Source organism: Nomascus leucogenys, chromosome 5 (assembly GCF_006542625.1).
Source record: "Nomascus leucogenys isolate Asia chromosome 5, Asia_NLE_v1, whole genome shotgun sequence".
Classification (NCBI taxonomy): domain Eukaryota; kingdom Metazoa; phylum Chordata; class Mammalia; order Primates; family Hylobatidae; genus Nomascus; species Nomascus leucogenys.
In genome coordinates this window covers 46,146,440-46,165,493 of record NC_044385.1, presented here as the reverse complement: position 1 = coordinate 46,165,493, position 19,054 = coordinate 46,146,440, and the positions used below count along the sequence as shown (strand labels likewise).

The window sequence follows — 19,054 nt, the reverse complement described above, 5'->3', positions numbered from 1 at the left end:
AAAATTCTGAGAAATCCTGCCCTGGGAAAATATCCACACTTCATCCCCCACACCTGCCACCCCCTTACCACCTCCCAAACAACACACCACAAAACTGGGATCTCTGGAGAGTTTTTATACCAGCATCTCAGTCTCCAAATTCTCAGACTCTCAAAAGCTTTGAAGTTGAGCAGCAAAACCTATCATTTCAGAAATCTGCTGTGTTTTAGGAGAGTCCCTGGGGGATTAAACCTTGCTCCTCTTGTTTAAATAATCTGAAATCCAGAGTGTGTTTCTCTGTGCTGTTTATTCTATGTGTAATTACATTAGTGTGAAACCTACTAATTATTACCCCCGCTCCCTCTCTGTCTCCACCTTCCTCTACCACTACCATCCGTATTCTTACTTTTTATTCTCCACTGGGCCAAGGTCTACGCTAAGCACTTTACATGTATGATCTTATTCCCCTGATAAGCTTTGGAGGCAGGTATTGTCAGGTATCTATGCGGAATCTGAAGCTCAGAGATATTCAGTAACTTGTCTCAGGTCGTGTAGCTCAAACTGTGTATGTACCTCCAAGGCTCACGCTCTTCAGTGCAATCTCTTATAGCTTGAGATGGACTGTGGGGTAGAGTCCCACATTTTCATAAAGTCTGTTCTTATTTTTGCTTGGCTTGCACATCTGTCTCTCAATACAGATGTTTTTAGTCTTTGGCTAATCTTCTCTTAAAAAAACAAGGTATGTTTTGACAGGCCCCACTACAAAGTTTTCTTTTGATTATTGTGTTAGATTTACACCCAGGATGTTTTCAGAAGACAGAAGTAACAGCATAGAGATCAATAAATCTTTAAACAGTGAAGTCTCAGGACATTTTTTTTTTTTTTGGTGTTGATGGAGGAGGAGGTGTTCTATTTAGCTTCATGAAAACCATGCCATAGGAAAGGTCCAAAATGTCTATCTGTAGGACTGTTTCCAAGAAGTAGTCTTTTGAATTGATCTAAAAAAAGAAAAAAGCCAACTGTTTATCTTTTTCCTACATGTTCCAGAAAAAAAATTTAAACTCCTTTCAGTGATGCCTGGGAAGGTACTAAGGAGCCATCATCAAGGCAGTGTGGAATATTGAAAAACACTGGATGAAGAACCAGCCGATTTGAGTTCTGGCCCTGCTGGCCTGAAACCTCAGCTTCCTTGTTTTAAAAAGTGAGACATTGTTTCTGCCTTACAAGGTATTTGTAACAAATGAAATTGAAAATGCTTGTGAAAATGTTGACTATATAAAATGTTACACAAATAGAAAGTAGTAGATACCGGTGATGATGATTAACATTGTGGTTTTTGATACAAATACAACTAAAAAGTTAAAAGAAAGTTTGTTGTTCATTGAAAAGTTAATTGTTTTCCTTTACGGATGCCCCATTGGAATCACTTTTTCTGTACTGATTTGAAATAATTGATTTGTTGTGCAGCTAGAATGACATTAAGAGAATGTCTAAGAAGCAAAAGGATATTTCAGTTAAAACCCTGCTTGACCAAACCCTGAGGCCTAGCAGAGGGTGTTCAGGGCCCGAGTGGTATTTCACAGCTGAACTAAGGCTTCACATACTTTTGTGAAATTACTCCATTGTTTCACATTTTAAGAGTGTAGATGGCTATCATTTGCGCATCTGTATCCTCACTGTTCAGTTTTCAATTGCATTTTCATTTCCCCCTTAAAAAAGTGTTTATTTCCAGAACAATGCTGGAAAATGATTTGGACAGTAACACTGTTTAAGATTTAACTTTAAAACCCAAAATGCACTGAGTTTTGTGAGTTAAAAAAGGTTGGCAATGACTGAAATGCTCTCAATCCATTTGTTGTTCTCAACCTGGTTTAATCAATTTATTTGGCAACCCCCAAAGACCACATGTCTACCGCTTCAACTTTCACCTCTTTTTTTCTATCTGTGTGTTGGGCTGGAGCAGTGGAAGCAGCTGGGAGAAGTGGTCAAGGCACAGGCCGTGGAATCCAACAGATCTGGGACCATAACCTGGCTCTGCCAATTACTAGCTTTGTGACCACAGCTAAGTTACCTTTTTGAGCTTCAGTTTCCTAATCCACAAAATGAGGCTAATAGTTCATGCTGTTTCTGGGAAAATCAAGTGAATTAAAACATACACACTTTGAGATACGTGTAAAACTAAACAACCTTTCCCAAATTGTGTTTCTTAGACCATAATGATACCATTTCTTTGAACAAACCATTAAATATGTATGTAAATGATTGTATGCTATGTTTCTCTTTTTGATGACTAACACATTAAAAGCCCTGAAATATTACTAATAGAGCTTTCTGCAATGGTGAAAATATTCTAGAACTGTCTAATAAGATAGTTGCTAGCCACATATAGCCACTGAGCACTTGAATTGTGGCTGCTGTATCTAAAGAATGAACTTTTTATATTAATGTTAAGCAACTAAAATTATAATTAAAATAACCCCATGCGGCTAGGCACTACTGTATTGGACATCGCTGCTCTAAAAGACTTGTAGTTAGCAAATATATTCAGTTAATTCAACCCCAGCTAGCTCAGACTAATTTGTTTATCGACTGTGTGTTTGCATGTAACATCTTTAGTTTCCCAAGTTGGAAAATGTTGCACTGAATATTCTTTCTTTACTTACTCCTTTCTTTCCCTGGCCCTCAAACATGGTGCAAGCCAACAAAACTCTTTCCCTCCAGCCTCTGGCACACAACCCACATGGGAGAAGAGATAGCTTTTGCCAAGAACCAGCATTCCAGTAAAGTACTGTTCTGGTGAAAATAGGCATTTATGACTTTTGCCATAAGGACATTGAAGTTATTGGAACAAATTCTTAACTTCCAACTGCTTTTCAACAGCGGGTACCTCTTCTGATTCACAAAGTTATCAGTACTGTCTATACTTGGTCAGTGACAGTCACCTTGCTGTGAATAAAATTTTAAAAATGAGTGCACAGTGGAATACAATTAAATATGCTTCGGGAAGTACAAGAAAGTTAGTTTCATCAGGCCTAATGTTATGAAAAGCAGGTAATGAGAAGCACTGCTAATCTTTAAAACATGAGGCCATACCCTATTGTTTCAATCTTAAATTTATATTTCTTCCAGCTTGTATACGTTCCATCAATAAAAGATTAAGCAGCAAATAAACTAGGACTTAATTAAGGAGATAATGCTGCAGAGTTTTATTTATTCACAAACTTCAGTGGCCCGGTTCAATTTTCTACTTAGAAATCCAATCTCTTAATACCAGTAAAGTCAAGCTTTTTCCAGCTCAATTACGAAGAATCAAGAGTCTTTACTGGTGATGTTTTAAAATAATTTCAAATAAGGGTATGGAAGCTAAACATTAAAATCACAACAAAACTCTCAAAAATTCCAGAAATAAAACAAAAGTTCCTTTCTTCCTAATTAGATCAGTGGTAAATTCAATTGAGCAAATATCTTCGAGAACTTTATGAAAGGTGTTAGATGAAACACAGATGAATTACCAAAGCCACCTGTCCTCTCCACTCCTGATAAAGGTGTTTCCTTTGAGGAGAGCATTGTGGTCTACCCTTGGAGGGAGATGGGTATTCTTTAAATGTCCTTTCAGGAGACTGAGAGCCTGGCTTAGGAGAGCTGCATAGAAAATAAAAGTACACACCCCTCTTTTATAATAGACAGCTAATGTCTTTGGGTTTGTGGTTTGGAGGATTTACATAGTGGTTCTTTATTGTCTTTACAGATAGACAAGGAGTTTGTATCCCCCCAAAGACCTGAAAGAACAATAGAGGGATGGAGATGGATGCTGTAACCCTCTAGAATTAGAGGAGCACAGACGAGTACATTTTGAGAGAAGACTTCCGGTGATCTTGTTGATGACACTGTGCAGTGTAGATGGGTGTCAGTAGTCAAATAAGTTTGGAATATTTATGACCAAACCTTACAAAAGTGCCTGGAGAGCACACTCGTTAACAACATAGGCTCCAGATCAGACAGACCTGAGTATGAATCTGGTTCATTGCCTCCAGCTTGTAAACTTGGGCAAATTACTTGACATCTCTGAGCCTCAGTTTTCCCATCTGTAAAATGGGAAAGATAAGAGTATCTACCACATGGTGTTGTTGTATGAAATAATGTACAAAAAGCATTTAGGGCCAAAAAGCATTTAGGGCTGGGCGCGGTGGCTCACGCCTATAATCCCAGCACTTTGGGAGGCTGAGGCAGGTGGGTCACTTGAGGCCGGGAGATCGAGACCAGCCTGGCCAATATGGTGAAACTCTGTCTCTACTGAAAAAAGTAGCCAGGTGTGGTGGCACACACCTATAATCCCAGCTACTCAGGAGGCTAAGGCAGGAGAAGCACTTGAACCCAGGAGGCAGAGGTTACAGTGAGCTGAGATGTATTGCACTCCAGCCTGGGCATCAGAGCAAGACCTTGTCAAAAAAAAAAAAAAAAACAAAAAACAAACAAACAAACAAAAATCCTGGTGTCCAGGATAAGAAACTGTAGTTTCTACTATTTGCAAAATAAAGGCTCCCAAAGGTCTTATGGTAAAAATATTTGCTGATTTTGAATAGTTTTCCTTTTGGGGGGAAGAAGACCTGGAAGCATACACACCTAAAGATATAAAACACTGGTTTTGTGTGCGGTACGGGTGAACTCCTAGCACTCTTCTTGATCACCAGGGACGCTCTCACTTTAAGCACAGAAGCATTTGCAAGCACAGAGCAAGTACTGCAAGACCTCATTGAAAGAGGCAGTGATGATGACTGAATATTAGAATTTCTGTCTCTTACTAGATTTAAGTACCTTACACTTGATTGCCTCTTTCATAGCAAATGAAAAACAAATGCATGGCACCTCCTGAAGGCCTCTAAACTGAACCCACATGCACAGGAAGGAAAGCACTGGGGGATGTTGTCAGACAAATTTGGGCAACAGTGGAATAAATTATATGGGGGAAGATACTTTTGAAAATATTGATATTGCTTTGGAGTGCATGGTAGGCGTTACTATGCTTTCATAATTTAAACACACAAAATGAAGCTTCAAATAAGGAAAAAAAATTCAATATCAGAACTGGCATAGTGTCCATCACCTGTCATCACACTTAGGGTTGACCTATAGCCTGATGAGTGTGTCATCTGGTGAGAACAGAGAACAAGTTTGTCTTCAGTGACAGCTTGATTGGATTACAGATGCAATATATGTATTCCTTTGTTTTTCTTTTGCCTTTTCCTAAAATCTCCTTTACAAACATTACATCTTTTTAAAGACATTAGAGGGGTTAACGTGGTTCTCCCACAACCAAAAAAGAAAATAAAAAATAGAAAAAAAGAAGAAGCCCACCCACCCCCTCCTGCCTGCCCACATACAGACACAACACATTGGCCCACAAAACCTAGTGTCCTTGTAGGGGCATCCGACAAGGAAATCAGACATTTAACATGAAACCCACTCTCTGTGAAATCTGTCTTCCTAGAACTTTCTTGAATTCCAAACAATGGCATGACAGCTTTGTTTGAGAAATCAAGACCTCTTAACTGCAGCGTGGACGGCAGGGCACACCTAAGGGCTGGGAGTGCAAGGCAGAACACATCCACAGACTCGGACCATTACTGTGAGCATCTGATGGACTAGGACATGCTGCGGGGCCACAGGACACCCAGGCCAGAGGAGCGAGGGCTGAAGCTCTGAAGCCGGCTGCCAGGCAGGAGGAGGGTGTTGCTCACACTGCAGCAGCCATGGCCATTCCCCGTCACAAGAAGCACACTCAAGCACAAGACATACCACTGGTGGTCCCCGTACCAGGGCCCGAGCCAGGTCCGGGGGACGAAACCACAGTCCTGTAGGTGGGTGGTGGTGGGGGAGGTGGAGTTGCTCTTTGTCCCAACCCCAAATCTTTAGGAGATGAGATTGTTTCTAAGTAATCATCTTTAATGAAGGTCTGCTCGGCGACTTTCTTCTGGACTTCTTCTAAATTGAGCGGCGATGGTACATTGCGAGGAGGCCCAGGAGGCCCTGGGGGGCCGAGAGGGCCTGGAGCTGGGGAGTCAGCTGGGCTGTCTGGTGTAGCTGGTGGGGACACCACTTTTTCCCTTGGAGTCACCTCCGGAGTAATGTGTTCCGGGGATGTATCAGAAAAATGCACCCACTTTTCTTCAGCATTAACAGCAACAGACTTGGGGGACAATACTGGCCCAAAAATGCTGTCCAAGTCATTGATGGATGGTAGTTTTTCAATTTTGACCTCTGTAGCTGACTGGTCATTTCCTGTGGTTAAAGTAGTTGATTTTAAACTTTAATTGACTTATTATTTGTGTGGGGAGTGAGGGAGGGAGGCAAAGACTGGAAAATACATTGCTGTGTGAGGTGCCTCAGTGGGCGTACTTCATGATGTAAAAATATCTTTATCGGATTAGGAGCCTAAGGTGAGGAAAGAGATCCCCCCTCCATAAATCGAGCATCATATTTTTGTGCTATTATTTACTCTTTTTTGCAAGCTGAGCACAGCTAGCTACTTTGACCATCATGTAAAGTGCTGTGCATGATACTGCTGTCAAAGGCTGCTTACAGGTGCACAAAGTGTGATCATTTTGAGAAGGCAGTGTTAGATTCACAGAGAGATACAGGCTCTGGGATGGCATATTCCAGAAGCAAGGTCCCTTCTGAAAATCTGGCCTACTAAAATGCACATCACACAATATAAAAAGAATTAAGAAGTCAAAGTTGGCCTCATATTTTATAAAGATTGTCTACTCTCGTATATTAAATCCAGACTTTGGTGAAACTGATTATAATATTTGTTAATTTTAAAAAGTGATCACATCATATTTAGCTGTATACCCTCAACCTTAAAAAACACCAGAAAAACAGTACAAAGATTAAGAAGGTGTCACCACAAATATACTTACAAATACAGCTATACACACCCCGCACACAACACACACATAGATTATTGAGGAGGCATTTGCTACTTATTAGAACTGTTACATATATACCTGCTTAACAGGGAAGAAAATAATTTAAAAATTTTTAAATAATTTCTTTTCCCATTAAGTCTAACCTGTCAACCTTATAGGTATAACTGTGATATTTATCTATAGGTTGTCATGATACTGAAAAGTCTGTTTTGCTAAAATATTAGCATAAGCTATTCTTTTTAATTCATAGCAATAATAAGAGAAAAAATTAAAAACGATCTTCTACAGCTCTGTATGAAGAAGTGTACTTTTTAAAAACTGAGATTATTCACATTACAAATTGTTACCTAAATAACTGGAAGGCATGAGCAGAAGTCACTTTACCTTTATATAACTCTTGGGCTATATGAGCCATCTTAGTATTTCTATATTTCTCGTTTGACAGGAATTAACTTTCAAGGTTCCAAGGCTATAGATAAATTGGGAAGCATTTTGCACGGTCTGCAATATTTATAATCTTGTGCTAGTAGGTATATTTCTATCTAACACAATTTGTGGAAATACAAGGGGGCAAAATATCTTGAACCTGCAAACATCTTTACTTATGAAGCTCTGGATGACTCTCTATTGGGTTCAAGTCAATATAAATTTCATAAATGACTACATCTTGCTTTTGCTTTTGTTGATGAATGCCCCACTCTGCAGCTATCAAACTCACCGGGTTGCATAAATAGCAAAGGATGAAGCTGCAATAGTATTCCAAAAGTGATAAAGAACCACATTCTAAGAGCCCAGGCACATAAAACAGTTAGTACTACTTTTGATTTGCTAGTCCAGTAAGACTTGGCAGACTATAAATTGTATGAATACATAGTATTGATTTTAATAGATGGTAAAGGTGTGCCTTAAGCATTATCTGTCTACAGGCATGTAGCAATTCCTTGCCGTATTTCATAATCTTTACATATCTCTTTGCCATGGGATAATAAATACTTGAATGACCACTGGAAAAAGAATTTCCTGGCCACCAGTATGCGGCACACCCTGGGAACCATTTTATGTCTTCATAGACTAGAGAGTTTTAGTCTTAGCAAAATTGTCTTGAAAAAATACCAATTGTGCTTTGAGACTATGAATTTGTAAACCATTAAAATGAGAGCCAATGAAGTGAGGGGTTAATTAAACAATGACTTTTCATATTGAGATTTTTTTCCTTTCATGTTACAAAATGGCCCTCATTCAACAAAATTATACCAAGGAAAAATTAATTAAGAAATTAATACTTTTTTGTGTGTGTGAAACCTGGAAGTGGTGCTTTAAAATAAGTCTGCATAAGAAATTCTAGTGAAAGCAAAACTGAATGCCAACATTGTAATGTTTTTGTGTAGCCTACAGTTTTCAACACATCAAGGGCATGTTCGTCCGGGGCCACTGCTCTGTTTGACACAGCATACCAGAACTGAAAAAACAAAAGCGTACCTGGTCCAATTGTTAAGGGGGATTCTGTTCGGGGTGGGGTAGCTGGTACATTTTTTGGAGGCAGTGGTGGAGGTGCTGCAAAGAGATGAGAAATTAAGTATCATTGGTCATGTTCTTCCTAAGTCATACAATACACTTTAAATAAGCAGGATTTGGGCTTTCAGTTATATTCCTGCTATTGGAAATGGAATAGCAATTAATGGTCTATTTTTTTGAAGTTCAAAGCCAAAGAACTGAAGCAGAACCCATTCAGATTGTTCCATTTTATGAGAATAAGAGAACGTCAAGAGAATGTTGGACAATAATAATAATATCATCATTTTATTCATTTAAATATGATTCAACACACAAACCTCAAGCAACAACTATGTCCTACCTCCTGTACTAGGAACTAGGGTCATAGGGTTGAATAAAAATAGCCTCTGGCCTCAAGGGATTTATGACTGACTGAATGAAATCATGTCAGCTGACAGTTACAGTCGAGGGTTTGATAACGGAAATAACAGGTTGGGTGGGGGCTCCTGTGAGGGGTTTTTAATCCGGTCAGGATCTTAGTGTCCAGATTGAGTTGGAAAAGATTTCTCAAAATTATATTTCTTAAATTTTAGTACATTTTTTAAAGTTAGAAGCAAACTAACTCCTTGGGTCAAGGAGGAATGAACAGATTCCTTTGACAAAAATTACAGCCAAAACAAGTATCATGGTCCTTACGAAGAGATTCACCTTTCTGAGCTGGACTTGTCACTTTGTGGGCAAAGTTTGGAATTACTGTTTCAATTCGTTCATTTCCTCTTTCTCTTTCTTTAAGTGTGTGTTTTCTTGTCACTGGTCCTATTTGGTAGATTCAAAGAGTTCACACTAATTTCATAGGCCATCCCAAAGCTTAACTGTGAATCTGAATGCCGTCCAATCTCTCCTACCCTAAACGCAAAGGGAGGCAGGTGGGCACATGGCTGGAGAGTGCTTGCTGGTACCTTCCACTTGCCTAAATTAGGAAGAAGCTTTTTCTGTCATTCCTCCCTCCTCCTCCTCTTCCCGTACTTTATTTATTATCTTTAGGTAGCATCCTGTTCTTCCACACAGTAAGTATGACTAACAACCCTCATCCTAAAGCCTAGGAATATGTGGTTCTTAACCTTAATTATGAGCTTCTGAAAGCTACACCTCTAGTGGATCATGTTTCCCGCAGAAGTTAAGAGTCAATCAGGGGCTCTGCTCCTGATTAAGGATCTCTGCCAAAAATCAAGGTCATAATCAACAAAATGCCATAAAAACAAATAAAATACCATAAAAGCCTGATAAGCTAAAATAGAAAACTTATGCTGAAACTACAACGTGAGCAGAATGATACAACGCACGTCAACTAAACAATAGCCTGTGCTGTGTTAAGTGTAACCACAGCATGTTAAGACTCACAACTCTGAAATACCAATAGTTAAAACCAATACGTCACCTCCATAAACAATCCATTCACTTTCTCGGCATTTAGGAAAGGGTTTTCTAGGGATCACTTGCATAGCTCAGGTCTCTAAAGAAAGCTTTTCAAGGAAGTTACAGCTTTTACACTGGTTTTGTTTTGCAGGGAATAACATTCAAAATCATGCCACTGTGGCTCAAATATTTTAAAAACACATTTTTCAAAGTTCAGAAGTTTTTAAAAAATTGTTGATAATGATGTTTTTCCTATCCTGTTTAATGAAGGAAATATCTTTGGAAAGGTTAGATCACATGGCTTTATAGCAATAATATTTCCAACAAACAACCTCTTGGCCTTCGATTATGAATCCCCTCGGTTAATTCTCATGATCATGTTTAGGCACCAAGGCGCAAGCTCTGGAGATGCTGAACTGGAAAAAGTATTGGTTTGTCTGTATGTGAGCCCAAAGGAGTAAAAATACTCTTTGCATCTCTCTCCTCCCAAAACACCTTTTTTTGAAAAGAGTGCCTTCCACAGGCATGCTTCAGAGGCAGTCTACTGAAAAGGGAATTCAAGAAATCTGTAAGAAGGGTGGCTTGACCTGATGAACAATCCATTCAGTCCAAATAGCCCAGCCCATCACCAGTGAAGGGCTATCTAGATCTTCGGGACCTCCTTTCCCAGCCACCTGGGTCATGCTGGAAGAAGCCAGACTGATGGCAACTTTCACATACATTTGCTCTGATCTACTGTCTAAGCTTCTCTCTACCATATAGCCCCAGTTCTCTTGTTCCCCGATTGTCACTCCTTCCTATCAATGTGTCCTTTCTGTCCTGTGCAGCCTCAGTTGCTCTATAGGATAAGCAGAGACCATATTAGACTTGTTCACCTCTGTGTTACATGATAGCCTAATGCCTGGAACGCAGTAGGATCTTTAGCTCACTTGCTTCTTATTCTTACATATATACGATGAATAAATGCATGAATAAGCATGTGGGATTTCAGAAAAGGCTATGAGTCAAGGTTAATAATTTGCTTTATTGCATTATTTTCTTCCTGTCTTCATAACCTGCCCTGAATTCTTTAACTTGAAAGCCTGTTAGAATAACATCTCTTCTGAATATAATTCAGTTCTAACGTTGCTTACGTAGACTTTCTAAGAGTTGCCTAATTTCACTATGCAGACAGACAGTAAAATGAGTCACTTATTTTTCCAGACAGAGCAGACACATAACTTACTTCCAGTGGGAAAAGGCCTTGTTAACTTTGGCGACTCCATGCTTGGATTAATTGGTTGGCCTGAACCCCATATCTCAGGCTGATCTAAAAGAACTGGAAACAAAAAAGATTTCCCAGGGTGAGTTAAAAAAAACCCCATACTTTAGAACTTAAAATTTCGATTTCAAGTTGAGCTTTACAAAATTATTTTCCTCTTGTTTCAGTACTAAAAAATTAATTTAGGAAATGTGCTGCTCCTTATTCTTTTCAAGCAGAGAATAGAAATAGGAGTGTGGTGTGAGTGTGGGTGGGAAGAGTGTCTGTGTGTGTACATATAGCTACATAAAAACTTTCAGAGAAGAATCTGCATTTTCTTCCTGGATGGTCACTTAAGGACATTCTGAGCATCAGCACATGTACTGGCTCTGTTTCAGGTACCCATTGGAAAATCCAGACATTAACCCCACGAACATTTGTTTTGTTGTAAGTTGGTTGATTTAAAGCCTCCTATGAATATGCTTCAAAACTGAAAATGCCTGCATTCTATGCAGTGGTTACTACCCTTGAAGGGTTTTATAGGGTCTTTACATAAACTTTTTACGGCATCATAAAAAGAAACTAAATTATTCTAAAAATGCTTGGTGAATATGTTAAGAGAACCAGAAAAATGAGTGCTTAGACACCTAACACAGGGCAATTAGGTTTTGGGCCTAAGGACACTGAATTTAACACTTCTTCTCTTTCTTTTTGCTTCCTGTTCTGATTTTTAAAAATAGCTATGACAATGCAAATAGTTAGTGCTTCTCAGCACCTATGCCGTGGCAGGGACTGTGCAAGTACTGCTGTAATTCATTATGTCATCTAGGACCAGCTGGGAAGTCAGTTGGATGTGGTTTGAATCTATCGTCTGCACTGACTGTAGGACGTTGGCAAGTTGCTTAACCTCTCTGCGCTGCCTTCCTTTAGTGTAAAGTGGAGATAATAAAAGCAACCTTAGAGAGTTATGAACAGGATTAACAGAGGAAAGATATATTAATAGAGTATATATAAAATGTCTATAAAACAGGTATCACAAGGCCAGTAGCTGTTACTATCTATTTGAATACTCACGCCACCACCATGTGGTTCATACCAGTTCCACTTCTGGGAGAGGAAACTAATGATTGGAGTAGTTTAATGAGGTGTCCACGATAAAAGAAGAAAAGCTGAGATCTGATGCAGCAGACTTAACTCTAAAATACATATTTTTTCCCCAGACCATTTCAACTAGTGATAGAAAAATCTTTCTAGACCAGGCATGGTGGCTCACGGCTGTAATTCCAGCACTTTGGGAGGCTGAAGTGGGAGGATTACTTGAGTCCAGGAGTTTGAGACCAGCTGGGCAACGTGGTGAAACCCAGTCTCTACAAAAAATACAAAAATTAGCCAGGTGGGGTGGCATGTGCCTGTGATCCCCGCTACTCGGGGGGCTGAGGTGGGAGGATCGCTGTGGGAGGTCGAGGCTGTAGTGAGCTAAGAACTTGCCACTGTATTCCAGCCTGGGTGACAGAGTGAGATCCTGCCAAAAAATAAATAAATAAATAAATAAATAGAAAAAAGAAAAACAGAAAGAAAAAGAAAAATCAATCTAAAGAAGAATGAGTAGATACAAAAGGGAAGTGTGAGTATTGAAAAAGCTAGTGTGATTGGTGCAAAGGCAGGAACTTTACAGAAGTTCAGGGGCTGAAATCATCTAAAGAACAATTGAGGCCACAATCACGGACAGGTCTAGGTATGTATCTCTTCTCCACCGCAAGCCTCAAAGGTGGACTTTGCTCTGTTTTAACATAAAAGCAAACATTCTCCAAAGATATGAAGCAGCATTTTCTTCATGAATTCAATGTGGAATACAGCTTTGATTTTTTAAGAGTGATTTCTTTTTCTATATATAAAGTTTCCATAGAGTTATGGGATTCCTTAAACGGGCAGATTTAGGTGCAACAAATCAAATCCGCTCTCCAGTGGCCATACGATATGTCATTAAAAGTGAGACTGATCACAGATGAGTTAATAAGGAAACTGATAGCCTCATGGCAAGGCCACCTTTTCATAGGGATTCTAAGTTATGGACATTTAAATCACTAAAGGAGTATTTAGAAATGTTCTTTGGACATTTTCCTAACAAAATAATTGAAAATATTCAGGTGTGGCTGACTGCTGGCTATCTCCCAGAATTCATTCTCCAGTTCTTCTGTAGTAACAGAATTTTAGCTGGCTACATGGCACCAAATTCTCTTCAGTGGGGTTTGGCAGGAAGTGACCTGTGCCTCTTCTAGTTTTGCTCTTAGAATAGTTAGCAGTGAGCTCCAGTGGTCCTCACCCCACTTCCTTTCTTCTGAATGGGAGGGGAGGAGAGCTGCAGCAGCCACCTTGGAGCCAGAGATAGTAGTAACATTTTAAAGACAGCAGAACTACTTTACCAGTCCTATACTGTTTACTTCTAGACTGTTAACATGAAAGAGTAATGAAATTCCATCTTGTTTAATTTATTGTACTTGGGGTCTCTTTGTTAATGTAGCTTAGTCTACCCATCATGCTTCCAATTCTTGCCATCTTTAACACTTAAGGACCTTCACCAATAGGTCCTAGAAGGATAACATGTTATTATACATTTACCATGGTGCCCCTAAGTCAAATAATTTTTTATAAAAATATTCTATATTACCAAACATAGCTACTGGAGATACATGCATTAGACATAAACACATTTCAGGGATAGATAAGATGCATTTTATAGACAGCTGATTTTATGTCAGTAAAGTACACAGTATTTACAGCCATCCAAAAATATGGTTAATTTTAAAAAGTTAAATATTTAACTCTAGGAATAAATATTTAATAAGTAAACTCAATGGCACAAATAAAGATATTTCTTCAGTAGCATTTTATTTTTTAATTTTTTTTTGAGGTAGGGTCTTGCTGTGCTGCTCAGGCTGGAGTGCAATGGTGTGATCACAGCTCACTGCAGCCTTGACTTCCTGGGCTTAAGTGAACCTCCCACCTCAGCCTCCCAAGCAGCTGGGCCTACAGGCGTGCATCACCATGCCCAGCTAATTTTAAAATTTTTTTTGTAGAGATGGGGGTCTCCATAGGTTGTTCAGGCTGGTCTCGAACTCCTGGGCTCAAGCTTTCCTATCTCAGCATCCCAAGGTGCTGGGATTGAAGGAGTGAGCCACCATGCCTGGCCTTATTTCTAAGTTTCTGAATGATTCAAGGTCATTCTTGGGTCTTGAGACAACAAACAATGACTGCTGTGAGCAATCCAATTGATGCCTTCGTTATTGGGTGGGAAAGAGAATAGATGGTCAGGGAGGCCAGACTGCAACGACAGCGACAATGACGGGTGTATGAAGGTCTGTCTCCATTTGTGATTCTGTTGATACCTCAAATGATGATGGTCTGGTTCCCAGAGTGTTTACTCCATGACAGGGATTTGTGTAGATTTGCGGTAATTTTTACTGACTTCTTTTGAAGAATGAGCTTGTTAGCTATTAGATATTTCTGGAAGTAAAGTTTCAAATCCTAAAATAATAGAGATTTGCAAACTAAACTTCCGTTCTTGACAGCACACCTAGATTGAAACTTTTCTTTCCCATGAAGATAATATATTAAAAATATACCTCAAAGTACACACATTTAATCTAGAAGAGTTGTACTTTAATAAAAGAAAAAACAAATCTATAATATATGGAGTTTCTTTTCCTACCTCCTGTCTTCTGCTCATCAAAAGCTGATTCTAGTGGTGGGCCAAAGAGGGGAGCGAGGGCCGTAGTGTCATCTGCAGGCTTTTTGCTAAATCACACACATTAAGGCAAAATACAGGGAAAGGGCTCAAAAATTAATACTCAAAAAGATATACAAACTTTCAAATATTTTTCTCAGTAAAACAAGTGTGTGTGTGCACTAGTGCATGCATGCATGCGTATACAAGCCCCGTTAGGACTAGAAAGTATTTTATAAGGATGTCAGATATATTATAGGACAAAAGAATTGGTAGAAGGTGAGATCCTTAGTTCTCAATGGAGAGCTGAGGTGCTCATCCAATAGAAATAAATTGAAGGAGAATAACTCTTTCAAAGCATCATGATTCTCTATACCTAGAAGAGATAATACTAGAGCTGAGTTTATTGCAAAGCACCTTTCTCCCCTAAGATCTCAAGTACCATTTATATTTGATTTCACCACATCTCTTTGTTGTAGTTAATGAAATTTATAATTAGTGAAAATCAAGCATAGTGATATTAAGTAAAAAGCCACCGAGAAGGTTCATCCTCTAATAGACTAGTTGTAACCTCCTTATACCCCAATACAGTAAATCTCAGAAAGAGAAGTATTAAGAAATCAGGGGGAATCAAGTTAAACTCGCATCCCTTCTCTTAATTATTACTCCAGACTGATTGTTAAGAAAACGATGCATAATTATCTTCATTTCTTCTCCAAATCTGATTGATCCCAATGAGGTATATGTGGTATGGTAACGGGCAAGGGGTGAAGAGGAGAGGGGAGAGGTTGGAGGAGGGTAAAGATTGAAAATAATCCAGTTTTAAAACAGAAATAAGAGTCTTTTTATAAAACAATGCCCATTTGTACAATACTTACCTAACCCACAGAATACACTGTAAAATACAATGCTTTGCCAAAAACTAAAAACAGAATGGAAGGTTCCTTTGGTGTGTGGCAGGTGGAATGTATCATGAGATGGTATCCAACTAAATAGGCTTCTTTGCGTAGGGTAATATAATGATATTGAAGCTCGGCATTCCAGACACCAAAAGACCCCTTTAGAGAGAAACTTTAGCTGTCCCATCAGGAAGGGGCCTGCACATTCTGATAGACAGTTACTTCAGATAAGTGCAGAATATTTCCCTAAAGGTCTCCCTTGGGCTGCACTTATGAAAAATAATAACATATTTGGACCATGCTATGGACATATGGACTGACATGTTTTGGTAGAGCCTTTGTTAATGGGAGCTGAGAGTTTAGCTCAAAGGAGATTTGCTTAATTGTTAAAAGTTCACGATGCCTTGCATAAAACACAACTGTCTTTCACACTCACCTTATAAGTTCTGGAGTTGGTGTGGAACGCCTGGGTCTTGCCACTTCTTCACCTGATGCACAGGACAAAGGAACTTTTTAGACAAATTTTTACCATTCCCTGATATGTTTTATAACCTATGTTTGGAAACACTTAGAGATTTAAGTCCCATCAATAAGCAGCTCAGTATGAAAACTTTGCAAAACAAACCTTCTCCCCTGGCAATGCAACAGCCATATATTAGGCATATGTAGTGGTGTTTTTTCTGGCATTTGTAAAACCTCATTAACTAAGGAACTTCCGTGACAAGCCATCAAATAGAAGATTTGTATAGTGCAACACTTAGTGAAAAGCACACCATTCTTGGAATGTCTGCTGCCTTGACTGGTTCTGCTTTCCAATTAAGAGAATAGTAAGCCAGGCCATATGTGTAATACATGAATCCAGCATTCTCTGCCTGTTCTTTTCTTGAAATGCCAAGAAAATGTTGTATCTTTAACTATGAAACATGAATTTAGAATTTCCTAGAAAGTGTTGTATGCAGCAGAGGAAAATTTTGCCCTATGTGTATTATAACCTATATCATATCACTTTGGTTGACTAAAATTTTCATATCAAATAACACAAGAATGGGTAAGTTGCTTCTACTTTCAGTTCCTTTTGCCCGCCCATTCTTCCCACCCCCAGCAACAAATACACACTTGATTAAATTCATTTCTAAAGTTAAATAATACAGCAAGAGTTGACAAATGTAGAAAGAAAATAGCAATGTTTTTCCAAAAACATATTTATTTTCGGAACTTAAACATTAATGACTCAGAACCCACAAGTGCCCTCTATCATTACAAGAATTCTTTGCTGTAAAAGTAAAAAATTTGTAAGTCTTAAAAATTAAGCCCAGGAATGTATAATTCATATGTATATATACTCCAAGATCCAAGGAACTGTTCTTTCTTTTAAATCATACGCTATTTCTGGTAGCTAAGATATACTTACTGGATAAGTTCCTTTTAATTGCACCCTAGAATTAGAAATAGACACTATAAGGTTTAAGACCACATATATGTTATGTACAATATGTATTATTTCTGTCATTGCAATTAAACTGAACTCAAATAAATGCAGATAGGGAAATGAAATTTTTCTCAGAACCGCGTTTAAGTAGGAAATTGTAGATACACACACAGAAATCAGTTTTTTATTTCACTCAAAGATTATAGAGAGGAGGGGAGGGTAAATCATAAGTCTTCTGAACAAGAAAAACCCCTTACCTGGGTAGATTTGGTAAATTAAATTCAAATATTGATTAGTCCATTAAAAAAAAAACCTCTAGAACTCTAGTAGATAAGAAAGTAAATTGAAGTTTAGCATATACTTGATGCTTAAAAATTACAGAATGTGTTTAGGAGTGGTGCATGCTCCTTGCCAGGTGTGGTCCCCAGGTTGCTAATGGAAACAGTCATCAGTTTACACATGTGATTTTAAAAGGTATAGATAGCAAGTGTAAAAGGCAGGGGAAACTTGAACCATCTGCCATTGAATGAACTGTTTTATTCAGAAAGCCAGGGAATTCCACCCTACGCACTCATCCTCCAAATTTATTTCACTTGCCTGCCGCTAGGCTCATCAATTCATGAATTGGAAGTAATGTCTTTAGCTCAAGGTATTGTGATATTATTGGAATACAAATAGCCCTGTCAGGAATAATCTGAGCAGGTCATCTCCAGTTTTTATGCCTTAGCATAAACTTATTTAGATAGCAGAAGGATTGATTAGATTAAAAATTTTGATTAAAAACCAGAAGTTGTGAAAAGTTCTTAGTGTGGGATGCCACCAGAAAAGTAGACCACCAGGATGGTTGCATCGTGGGGTACAGCATGGCTTGGGATGCCTGCAGTAGGAGAATGACAGGGGCAGAGTTGAGGACAGGGAAAGCTGAAGTACATGTAAGAAAGCATTCCAAAAGGTGAGACCATGAACACATTTGTTGGACGGCTACCAAACACATTTTTTCCTACTTTTTAATTTTAGTGAAGGCTCAATCTGGTGGTCACAGATACATTTTCTTCTCTCAAAGTATAACATTAACAGCTTAGGACAAGGTTTAGCACCTCTGTAATTGACCTATAAGAAGCTTCTTTCCCTCTTCCTAAGGCTATGTAAGCATTTTCTGTCCCATTTTGGACCCATTTATGCTAGAGGAGCAGTTTCAATCTGAACAAGGATCCATTTGATGGTTTCTCAATCTCTCAAACTACATTTTCTGGCTTTTTGTCTAATAATGTGATCTGTTTTTCCCTACTAAGTGTGCCATATAGAGAATTACTACATTATTTATAAATACTTTCTAATAAATATGGCCACGTAAATCTGCTGAGGATATTATGGAAGTTTGGACACAGGTTCGCTTTTGGAAAAGAAGGCTCCATAGACAGAAATGATTAGATAGCAGAAATAATTAGATAACAGATGTTTTTCTGGGTTATGAACCCTCAGATAGAATTCCATTAATAAGATCTGAAGGAGGAGATAGAGGGGCTTTAGTTCCAAGCAGTCAATCACAAGATTAATAAATGGCATTGAGGGAACACAGCCCACCTAGTACCGTGAGGCCTAAAACCCAGGAGGTCCCAGAGGCTGTATTGAAGACCTTTTTGTCCCTCTGTCCTACTCCTTCAAATGTTAATATCCATGAAACCAAGAAAGGTACAGAGCTCCTTTTGTAGTCATCAATTCCCAGGTGTGTCAATTCATTCAATGGATATTCACAGTTGAAAGGCACTAAAGAAGAAGCCCCTGTAATATTTTTGTTAAATAGTCTTCATGAATGAACAATCTCAAGTTAAGCGCAACCAAAACATGGCAGAAATATTCAAGAACACTCTGTTGTTTAGAAATTAGGAAGAACAAAGCTAGTATCAACTTAGAAAGCAACAAATGTTTGAAAGATCGCAGCAA

The 19,054-nt window shown here is 38.7% G+C and overlaps 1 protein-coding gene across 15 annotated transcripts in view; it reads right to left on the bottom strand.

Moving 5' to 3' along the window:
• SGIP1 (SH3GL interacting endocytic adaptor 1) overlaps window positions 1-19,054 on the bottom strand; it is a 223,931-nt gene that overhangs the window by 68,455 nt on the left and 136,422 nt on the right. For 7 of the 15 annotated variants that reach the window (XM_030812977.1, XM_030812975.1, XM_030812976.1 and 4 more), the window contains 5 exons: window positions 17,093-17,117; window positions 16,118-16,169; window positions 14,768-14,853; window positions 11,044-11,136; window positions 8,388-8,462 (listed from right to left, as the gene is read on the bottom strand). In XM_030812977.1, coding sequence (XP_030668837.1) covers window positions 8,388-8,462; window positions 11,044-11,136; window positions 14,768-14,853; window positions 16,118-16,169; window positions 17,093-17,117 — 331 coding nt within the window. Of the gene's footprint in view, window positions 1-3,983; window positions 4,065-5,775; window positions 6,259-8,387; window positions 8,463-11,043; window positions 11,137-14,767; window positions 14,854-16,117; window positions 16,170-17,092; window positions 17,118-19,054 lie in introns of all 15 variants that reach the window. The other 8 variants (XM_030812970.1, XM_030812971.1, XM_030812967.1 and 5 more) reach the window with 3 other exon arrangements.